The sequence below is a fragment of the Myotis nattereri genome, assembly GCF_964212035.1.
Source record: "Myotis nattereri genome assembly, chromosome: 2".
Classification (NCBI taxonomy): domain Eukaryota; kingdom Metazoa; phylum Chordata; class Mammalia; order Chiroptera; family Vespertilionidae; genus Myotis; species Myotis nattereri.
In genome coordinates this window covers 26,563,066-26,574,375 of record NC_138076.1, presented here as the reverse complement: position 1 = coordinate 26,574,375, position 11,310 = coordinate 26,563,066, and the positions used below count along the sequence as shown (strand labels likewise).

Here is an 11,310-nt window from a genome sequence, read left to right as displayed (position 1 = left end):
AATACTAATATATGATGTATATCATAGGATGTGCCAAACTAATAATGAACACTAGACAGGTCCCTGTAGTTACGTTTGAGATTGTTTTTCAATGCACCGCTGTCTTTGGGAAAGAATTTATTTCTCAAGTCAACTATAACGATGGGGGAGGGAGTCATTTCATTTCACAAGGAAAAGCACCACCTGGCATTTGAAAATAATTCTCCTTTGCTTACCTGTGCTCTACTAATCACTTGTGCTCTCTTTTTCTCGTCACAGCCCTCGCAGGCAGGCAGATATTATTATCCCCTTCTTGCTGATGAGAAAACAGTGAGGAGATGAGTTGCAAAGTGTTAGAGTGGGGAGCCAATGCAGGCTCCTGGCTCTCAGCCCCCAGCACTTTCTACTATCTTGCAAGAAAGCCTCAGATGAAAAGGGAGCAGCCCTGTGTGTGCTCCAAATCCTGGCTTCTCATGCATGATATCATATCCATCTACAAGGTACTCCCACTGGCCAGATTGCTAGACCAGATTTTCTTTAAGATTCAGTTCCCAAAGTTATCAGAAATGCATTTTGGACCCTGGCACCATCCGCCTGTGGCCCGCCTCCCCTTGCCTTTCTTCATGTACAAGTAGTTTCCGTCTCATTTAACGGTCTTCCTCCACTTTGGCAACTCCTTGAGTGGCTGCCTTGCTCACCCGGGGAACTAAGCTGAAAAGCAGGTGTTCTTTTCCACCCAGCAGATGCAAAGGCGATAAGCTGCACTTTTTAGAGCCTCCTGAGGGACTCAGACACCCTGGGCTGAGCAGCTTGGATCTTGTCCAATTTCCTCCTCTCCAGCCGGCTCGGGCTCCAGCTCCGGCCATGGATGTGTGTCTGAGCTCCGAGCAGCAGCCTGGGCGCCTGGGGGAAGGACCAAGCTCCCCAGATGGCTGGCTAGAGGCGGAGGAAGAGACTGTCCAGAAAGATGGCACCAGTGGACCCACAGGAGGTAACCCCCTTCCTGTCCTCAGCACCTTCTCAGTTGTTTTCCTGGTGATGGCATTTTCCAGTTAACTTCTGTGACAAGAATTTCCATTTCCTTTTAACTCTAGATTTTGAAATGATTTTTATTGAAATATAATTGACATGTAATATTATGTTAGTTTCAGGTGTATGACAAATGATTTGATATTTGGATATATTGCAAAATGATCACTACAATAAGTCTAGTTAACATCCTTCAAGATTGTTTGTAATACGCAGCTAAGTAGAAAAATGCCTTTATGCAAGCATAGGCATGGCATTACAAGTAATCCCTATTTTTCATTATTTACTTATCAAAATCCACAAATTTATTTTATCTCGTATATAAATTTAAGACTGTATATTTTTGTAACAAGAACAAAAAGAAATGCAATCTAGATTGGTTTCTGCTTTTCATCAAAACGTATTCCTGGCAGCTCTGTCATACACGGATCCGTGTAGAACAGTGGTTCTCAACCTTCCTAATGCCGCCACCCTTTAATACAGTTCCTCAAGTTGTGGTGACCCCCAATTTCATTGTTACAAATTGAACATAATTAAAGCATAGTGATTAATCACAAAAACAATATGTAACTATATATGTGTTTTCCGATGGTCTTAGGTGACTCCTGTGAAAGGGTCGTTCAACCCCCAAAGTAATCGTGACCCACAGGTTGAGAATCGCTGGTGTAGAGCAAAGTGCATTTTCCCATCAGGACAGTGCAACCATTAGGGTTGCATTTCTGGACAGGGACTTAGTAGTTAATAAATGATGGACATACCAAATAATGTCATGAGAGCCAAGATACAGCCTTTATAACATTTACAATCATTTAATGTGATATAATTATGTTCCAACTCTACTAAACCAGGATATTATTTATTTTTACTAAACTGTTTACATAAAAATGCAACTCTACCTGTCTCTCAAATCTGGTCCCTCTAAAACTACCAGTCTAGCATGGGTACAATAAATGAAAATACTTAATGTGCAATAAACATAAATTTCTATATTTCTGTAGACTATAAAAGGTTCTAATGCGAGTATATTTATATGCCCACGTTTCTTTACCCTGTTGATTGGGAAAGGCATAAACATTAGCTTCTTAACCTGTAAAATACTGAACCATTCAAAATCAGCGCATTGACTTTTCCTCCAGTCTTGAGAGTCCCTGGTTGGCGATTTGTGGGAGGAAGGGAAGAATGAATGGTCTAGGGCAGCGGTTCTCAACCTGTGGGTCGCGAACAATGAAAATACATCCTGCATATCAGATATTTACATTACGATTCATAACAGTAGCAAAATTAAAGTTATGAAGTAGCAACGAAAATAATTTTATGGTTGGGGGTCACCACAACATGAGGAACTGTATTAAAGGGCCGCGGCATTAGGAAGGTTGAGAACCACTGGGGGCATCGCGGGGGTGGCTGGGGGAAGGAAGCCAGCAGGAGCTGGCATGAGTGAGTACCTGGTGGTCGGGCTGCTCCTGGTAGACACTCCACTGATGAAAGCCTTTGAGGAAAAGAGCTCAGCCCTGTACCGACTCCTTGCACCAGCTGGCCTGTACCAGCTCCTGACTTTCAGGAATTTTGTGAGCTGGTTATTAAACATGGCTATTATAAAAATTTAAGTTACATAAATTACAAAGAAATCGATTCTGTAAAAGGCAAAGGTATATGGGGAAAAACCTAGATAATAAATACTCTGGACCAGACCTGGATTATTTTAGTGCATTTGATGATTAGCTATGTGCTTGAGGCTATTGATGTCTGTTGTATCTGGATGGTGGAAGTACTCCATTATGGTGTAGGCTGCACATCTTTCCCCAGGGACATTTTATCACCAGGGCTGTTTACATCATGGTCACCGTCAAACCCTACAAATCAGTGATGGGCCTCCTTGGTCATTTATACATATTGGGTTGGCGTTGTATGTCAGTGGCTTCCCATAAGAGGTAGGTGAGGACCGGAGGTCTCCTTCCCTCCCTTATGGTCTCCCCACAGCCCTAACCAGGGCACGTGACAGGAAAGGGCCCCTCAGGACTGACTCAGCCACTCTTTATTAGCAGGTTCTGGCAAGTTCAGTGCAGCCCCTGGTCTCTGGAAGCTCGCGTTTTTGTTCAGGGCGGAGAATTCTCCTTCCAGGGGTGGAACACACTAAACCAGAACCTGCGGCCGAGAGCAGCACTCCGAAGAGCTGCGGACATCGTGGTCACACTGTGGTCAAAGGCCATTTCCCCGTCTGCTGCATACTGACACTTTTTTGGTAAAACACAACAAAAACGAATTGCTAGGAAGACAAAACGGAAATACATACACACAGACATGCAAAATATAAGCATGTAATTAGCTTCAACAGCCATGACCCCATGGCGGACATTCTAAAGGCTTCCTCCAAGTTTCGGTGCTGCTCTTTCTGGAAACCTGTTAAGACGGGTTGCAGACCAGTGTCACAGAGCTGTTGCAGTGCCCCTGGAAAGCAGTGGTACCTGACATAGCCTGTCCTACCTGCCTCCCAAGGGTGGACTCCTGAGTAGGTTTCTTCAAAGACCCGCCACCCTTCACCTCCTCCTCTGCGCATGTGCTCTTTTCCTCCCGTTTTATATGATATCTGAGAGCTGCTGGAGTGGTCATGAGAGCAAGGAAGCATTTAACACAGCAGTAACTCGATAGTCAGAGCTCATCTGACAGCCTCCTGTGGGGCTGGCTCATCTTTGGGTGACCTGAACCTTTTGAGGAGCTGATGTAAGAAGGATTTAAGGAACACGCTCCAGCCAACATTGGGAATGCTACTTCAAGACCTAAAAATAGTCAGGTCCATGTTTGCCCAGGTCCTCCTTACACAGACAGCCCATTTGTGCCACTTTCCTGGTGCCATTTAGCTTTCTCCTGTTGTCAGGAGTGTGGGAATGGGGACACACTTCTTCTGTCCTCTTCTAACTAGAGGGAATATCCTTTGGCATTTCGTCACATGATAAAGATGTCACATCTGAATGCTATGTCCCTGCCACTCATTAGCACTGCTTTGTGCTAGTTCGCAGCCTTTGTCATTGATAGCGTCACCCCTCGGTTCCCATCCTACCAATTGTACTAAGTGTATATTTGCACTGAATCATGAAACTTATTTTATTTTCTGCCCCACAGACTTTAACAGCATAGAACCATCTCTTCATAGCCTCCAGAAATTTGTTCCTACAAATTATGCCAGCTACACTCAGGAGAACTATCTGTTTGCAGGCAAGAAGATTGTCGTTCAAGAATCAATAGAGAGTTACGGAGCAGTGGTGTGGCCAGGGGTGAGACAACTGTTACACTGGGATGGCAGGGCTTCTGGGAATGATAATAACACTTTTGTACATTTGCGTGGCCTTGGACAATTTGCCAAGTACTTTAACATTTTGGGTTTCTCCAACTGAGGGTCAGTTGTTGCCCGCCCCCCCCCCCCCCACCAGGGGTGCGGGTGGTGTGCTTGGGCTCCACGAATGCATCACATCTCTCCCATAAGCTTTGATTTTCCTCTGTGCTATGTTCCTGAAACATTATTGTTTACATTCATATAAGCTTGAATATATCAGGAAGTAGGATGAAAAATTCATATGAATTCTTAAGGACAAAGTCACATCTTCAGAGTTTTGGCTTTGCAACATGAACCTTTGGGCCACTCCCACAGACCCTCAGGTTTACGTTTGCTGTTCACATTGTGGATATTCCAGCAGGAATGTTTAAGAACCACGGCTGCATCTCATGTTCTCCCTGCAGCAGCCCCGGGAGGATGGTGCCGAAATGGGGGAAACACTGAATTGAGAGCCAGCAAACCTGCTGTTTCCTGGCTGTGTGGTCATGGATGGTCACTGCGCCTGTTTGCCTTCATTTCCATATTTAAAGCATGGGGCAGTGTTCATGGCCAGTGCCGAGATGGTTGTGAGGGTTCAGTGAAGTGCTACCCCTAAGCTCATGTTAGATGGTCATTGTTCATGCAGTATGGTTACTATTAATGAATCACTAAATTAATGAGGAAAAGCTCATGACTTGGTAAAGCTATTGCACTGGGGGCGCCGTGCACAACCAGGCTGGGACAGCGGCCTCGGATGCAGCACTGCTGTTCTTTTCACCTGCAGGGGTTTTCAGCCTGGGCTTAGAGAGGCTCCAGATCAACAGCTCAGCCGCTAGCATGGAGGTGAATCATGCTGGGGTCTCCTTAAAATGCAGATTCTAATTCCGGGATGGGCGATGCTGTGCTCTGCATTTCTCCCAGGCTCCCAGGTGATACAGACCTGCCGGTCCAGGCACTGCACATGCAATGAGTAGTCATGATTAGAGCTTCCATGGAGAGCCCTCGGGGCGATCTGGGGCACTGGTGGCAAGTGAGAAGGGAACAGGAGGAGGAATGGACAGCCAGGGGTCCCCTCGCTCTTAGAGCTCCTCCTCCCTCCACCCAAGGACAGTCCATTTTTATCTCTTATGCATATGAGTATGATTTCCTTCAAACAAAAGCTTTTCTTCTCTTTTTTTAATTGAATTTATTGGGGTGACAATGATTAATAAAATTATACAGGTTTCAGGTGTACAATTCTACAATATATCATCTGTATATTGTATTGCATGTTCACCACCCAAGTCAAGTCTCCTTCTACCACCATTTATCCCCCTATATCCCCTCTTGCATCCCCCCACCCCCCTTTCCCTCTAGTAATCACCATACTGTTGTCTCTGTCTGTGAGGTGGGTTTTTGTGTGTGTGTGTGTGTGTGGGTGGGTGTGGTTTTTTTCTTTTCTTTTTTTTTCATCTTTTTTTAAAATATATTTTTACTAGAGGCCCCTCTTGGCCTGGCCCTCTCACAATCCGGGACCCCTTGGGGGATGTTGGACTGCTGGTTTCAGCTCGAGCCCCACAAGCAAGAGATGCAGTGCATGAAGTAGCAGGTGATGGGGGGGCACCGCTCCCCCTCATCCCAGCCCTGCTGCACCTGCTGCCACTGCAGCTCAGTAGTGCTGCCGCGGAGGAGCACTTGCCAGCCGGGCGTCTGGCACCTGTTGGTCAGCTGAGCGTCAAAGCTACTGGCTGGTTGTCTGGTCGTCCGGTCAACCAGTCGCTTAGGCATTTATATATATAGATATTTGGCAAACAGACAACAATAGCAGGGGTATCCGAGATTAGATTTGTCCACTGGGCAGTTTTATGCTCATCAAGGCCTCAGCCTTTCATGCGCAAACGCTGGCCTCTCTTGGGACCTCAAACTCTTGAAAACTGCAACAGAAGGATTCACGTAACACGCTTCTCTTGTGTGCAGTCCAGTGCAGCTCTCCGTGAAAGAGATCATTTTCCAGATTTCGCTAACAGGCAAAGAAGGGTGGGGGAGTGTTTGCAATGTCAAAAAATGTAGCTATTCCTGAGAAAAAAGCATTATTCCCAGATATCACCCCAGAGGGGCCAGCCTCACACAGGGCAGGGCTATCTCTTCAGAAAACACCTGAAAGCATGTGTCTTCTCCATAGCTCTAGGTGACACTGTCTTACTAATATTGAAACCCCTACATCACAAATAATTATCCTCTCAAGGGATGTTTGATTTTCTGTATAAAAAGCTATCTTAATTTATTTGCATATGTGTTTTAGCATCTCCTTGCTACTCATAGTGCAGTCCACGGACCAGAAGCCCTGGCAGCACCTGGTAGCTTGTGGGAAACGTAGTCCTGAGCACCCCAACCAGAGCACACCGCACACAGACATGCATCTGAACCAGGCCCAGGTGATCTGCGTGCACACTAAAGTGTGGGAAGTATTGTTCTGATAGTCTGTTTCTTAGAGAAACCACTTACAACAAAACAAAACTGCCCAGTTGTCCAGCATAGAAGACAAAGCCCTGTCCCACCTGAATGTTGACAGAGGCTAGGAGAGAGGTCTTGAAGAAGTTTATCCAACATTCTTAAAGCAGGTGGAGGCCTGACATGACTAAACCAGAGGAGGGAGTTGCTGTTCTGTAGCCCTCACTGCCTGGGTTTGCAAGAGATGAGCTGATCTTCTAATTCCTGGCAGTCAACCAAGAGTCTTCTGATATAGGCAATTCACAAACCTGGTTCTCTAGTTCCTTTGATGTAGGTTATAATTTTCATATTCCAGAGGTCTAAATACATCAGTAAATGTATATTTTGATTCTGATGAACCTTTCCATAAACTATTAATGATAAGTCTTATAGTATTTAATTTGGGGTGGAGATTGAGGTGGCTACTGGTTTCCAATCTTGCAATGCCCAAGTGACAACTATAAATCTTTTTTAGGCTATGGCTTTGTGTCAATATTTGGAGGAACATACAGAGGAATTGAATTTTCAAGATGCTAAAATACTTGAAATTGGTGCTGGACCAGGCCTTGTTTCCATTGTGGCCAGTATTTTAGGTTTGTTTGTTTGTTTACTTATTCCTGACCTTGTTTCAAAAGACCTTTATTGTGACAACAATGATAAGGAGTATCACAGGCTTAGGTGCTTATGGTTTAGGTGCTCAGCCATGATTTCACTCATTGAATCTCCCCCAGTGTCACAAGCTGGAATTACTACTGTTATCCCCAGAGATAAGATTATTGTGTGTTAGAGATAAGAGGTTCAGTAATTGGCCCAGTCCACCGATTACCATGTGATGAAGTTGAAAATTTGGAGGTATGACTCTCAAATCTTCTATTGTAAACAACTAGGTTATGTTGTCTCCTGCTCTTTGTTGCAAATATTGTCACTAACATTGTGAAGGAAATAAAAAGTGAGTTAATCCAAGGTGAAGACAGATTTATACCCAAAATGTAGGTTGTGAGTTCCTGGGCACTGGGCAAGAGGTGGTACTAATCTGGCTACTTCTGCCTACATTATCATAGTTCTTTCTTTAAAACTAATCTGGAAATATGGTGATCTATTTTGTGAGCCATTGTCACTAGCTTTAAAATGCCTAAGAATTAAGAATTAATAATTAAGAATTAAAATGCCTAAGAATTAATTAAGAATTTAATTAATTTAGATAAGGGTGAGAATCAGACAAAATAGATTACCCTTTGTGGAAAGAAAACTGGGTGCTGATTACTTCATGTAAGAGAAAAAGAAAAATCATCAGATAAATGTATTTTTAGAGGGAAAATTATGAATTACTATATTAAGCAGCTGCTGAAAACAGTAATATGTTTAGTGAATTATCCTGAAATCTCTTAACATTGCACCATTGCTTAACTTAAAGTTTCTTAAAAGATGGTTCTCAACCAAAGGTAATTTCTGTCCCACAAGGGACATTTGGCAATGTCGGAAGACATTTTTGATTGTCACAACTTGGGGATGGGTGGGGAGGTGCTACTGTCATCTGTTGGATCGGTAACAGAGACACTCCCAAACATCTTACAAAGTACGGGGCAGCCCCTCCCAGCCCCGCCCCCAAAAGAATTATCCAGTGGAATTATGTCAAATATGTCCGGCCCATATGTCAATAGGGCCAAGGTTGAGAAGCCCAGTCCTAGTTCTCTTCTTTCTCCCTGAGAGTATATGTCCACTCTGAATGCCCAAAAGATTCCAAGTAATTATTACATTTTTCCTCTTTCTCTTAGGAGCTCAAGTCACCGCCACAGATTTGCCTGATGTCCTAGGAAACCTTCAACACAACCTTTTAAAGAATACACTAGCACACACAGCACATCTGCCTGAAGTGAAAGAGCTGGTGTGGGGAGAAGGCCTGGAACAGAACTTCCCCAAGTCGACTTTCTATTATGACTACGTTCTGGCCTCCGATGTGGTCTACCACCACTATTGCCTGGACAAGCTGCTCTCCACCATGGCGCACCTCTGCCAGCCAGGGACTGTGTTGCTTTGGGCAAACAAGTTCAGGTTCAGCACTGACTATGAATTTCTAGACAAATTCAAGCAAGTTTTTGATACAACGTTCTTGGCTGAATTTCCAGAGTCGTCAGTTAAAATTTTTAAAGGAACGCTAAAATGGGACTAAATGAAACAAATTGCCATTAGAAAACTTAGTGTGTGTTTTGAGCAGTGTTAGAAATGGTATTGTCAAGAAAACACTTATAAGATTGAGAAGGTGGTGCATAAAAAGATCTTGTACAAGCAAAACAAGCAGAACTTAATACTACAGCAGCTATCTAAAATCACCTATTTAAGGTTATCTGGTTAATCTAAACATCTGTAAAGAATAATGTGAAAATATAAAAATAGCTTTGCTGGCTCCCAGAAGTCTCAACTAAATGTTCAGTAAATTTTACATGAATAAATTAATAAACAAGTTTTAGTATAATTTACTACAAATGTCCTTGTTTCTCTCAATTCATTCTCCTCATTCATGCTGCATATTTAAAAAGAACGCAGTAGGTTTTATATTTTCTGGCTTTTTCTACAGAAGTTGGCAGCCACTGTACTATAATGTACGCTAACTTCATTATTCTCCTACTATGACAACTAATTTTGATTTCCTGTAATTCTTGTTGATGGACATTTTTTTCCTTTGGGTTACAGTGAAACAGCACTGCAGCACATCTAAAGAACAAGGAGTGGGAGAAGGCACATTCATGGAACAAATGTGTTTCAACTGCATTTCTCATTATAGAGCTCCCTTCCTCTACATCTGGTTCTCTCTGCAGGTCCCAAGAGAAATGAAGGGAGGACACTATACTATGAGTAAGCAGTTGTACACCACAAATAAAAAGTAAAGCAAGTGTCTTTATGTATGTTGCTCACTTTGTCTGGAAAGCCCTTTTTGGTCACGTCTATCGACTTAATCCTCATTCCCACAGTCTTAAGAAAGCCTGACCTAAATTCTCAAGTCAAAGGTGGCTGCACTGTGTATCTCACAGCACACTGTACCTGTACTTTCATTCTACTTACTCCAGTCTACTTCAGAGACAAGTCCAGATCCGCAGGCCCTGACTAGTTATCAGTTTCCTGAGAGTGTATTTAGGGTTTATGGTGTCCTGCATACAGTAGAGTTCCAATTAACATTGTATTAACTGAGAGGTTTCTGTTTGCTGATTTCTGTGTCCATTTTTTTAAGTGTTTTTATTGAGAGAGAGAGAGATAGAAACATCAATGATGAGAGAGAATAATTGATTGGCTGCCTTCTGCAGGCCCCATACTGGGGATCGAGCCCACAACCCCAGCATGTGCCCTGACCAGGAATCGAACTGTGATCTCCTGGTTCATAGGTCAATGCTCAACCACTGAGCTATGTCAGCTGGGCATAATCAAGTCTATTCCTAAAACAGGAAACTAGCCTATTATGCTTGATGTAGTGCCACCTGGACAACCAACTGTAGAAAGGCATGGGCCATTGTTTCCAACACTTGAAACATAAGTTATATTATGCTTCCACACTGCGTCATTAATGACTTCACTTGAAAGAGGGAATTCTCCTGAAAGAGAGAATTCCCTTGAACATAAAATACTGTCCCACTTTTTAAGAACTATATTATTATTGTGTGAAAATATTTGCAAAATATGGTGTATATAAAAAAAAACAAAAACAGAACTAAAACAGTGGCTATAAATAAGCCTGCATTAGAATGACTCAGGGGACATTATCAAACAATAAAAGCTTAGCTCTATTCCCAAAGTATTTATAATAGCAAAATACTGTTCAATTGCGTGGTTAAGTAACTTTTGGTACCACCCACCATTGGTGGAACATGATACAGCCATTCCAGGTGGTACAGCCGAGTTGGGTTTTAGTGTTGGGAAGCAGTCATGAGGCCAGGTTAAAAGTGGGGAAATGCTAGATACAAAATTGAACATATGTGGGGAAAACTACAACAGGACTGAAGGCAAGTACTGAATGATTCATAGTATTGGGTAGCAGGGCAATAGCTGGTTTCACTTCCATCCTCCACTTGAAATAATGCATTCAGAAACGACTCCTTGAGAGATTCCTATATATATTTGTGATTAGTGACAAAGGGAAGGGGAACTAAGGCTCCAGGGAGAACTTAAGAGTAAGATTTAAAATATAAGAAATCTGGTTAGAGCTTGATATCAAACAAAAATGTACTGGTCTCCTTTGTGGGAGAAAAACAATTACAGTGGGGCCTTGACTTACGAGTTTAATTCGTTCCGTGACGGAGCTCATAACTCAAATTACTGGTATGTCAAATCAAAAAGTGAATGGGACACGTGATGCTGGGCTGATGTTGTGGCGTTCACTGTGACGTTCGCTGCGCCAACTAGCGGTGGGGTATCTGAAGCTGGCTCATAACCCGAATTTTAGCTCGCAACTCAAAGCAAAAAATCGGCCGAGAGATGGCTCGTATCTCGAAAAACTCGTTAGTCGGGACACTCGTAAGTCAAGGCCCCACTGT

General features: G+C 43.2%; 1 protein-coding gene across 1 annotated transcript; it reads left to right on the top strand.

Annotated features, from left to right (window-relative positions):
* Nucleotides 1-582: 582 nt before the first annotated feature.
* Nucleotides 583-9,268, top strand: LOC308514493 (protein-lysine methyltransferase METTL21C-like). The gene is made up of 4 exons (XM_081084656.1): nt 583-970; nt 4,129-4,280; nt 7,263-7,380; nt 8,563-9,268. Exons 1-4 carry the CDS (start codon nt 844-846, stop codon nt 8,955-8,957), a joined length of 792 nt encoding a protein of 263 aa, XP_080940782.1. The 5' UTR covers nt 583-843; the 3' UTR covers nt 8,958-9,268.
* The last annotated feature ends 2,042 nt before the right edge of the window (nt 9,269-11,310 follow it).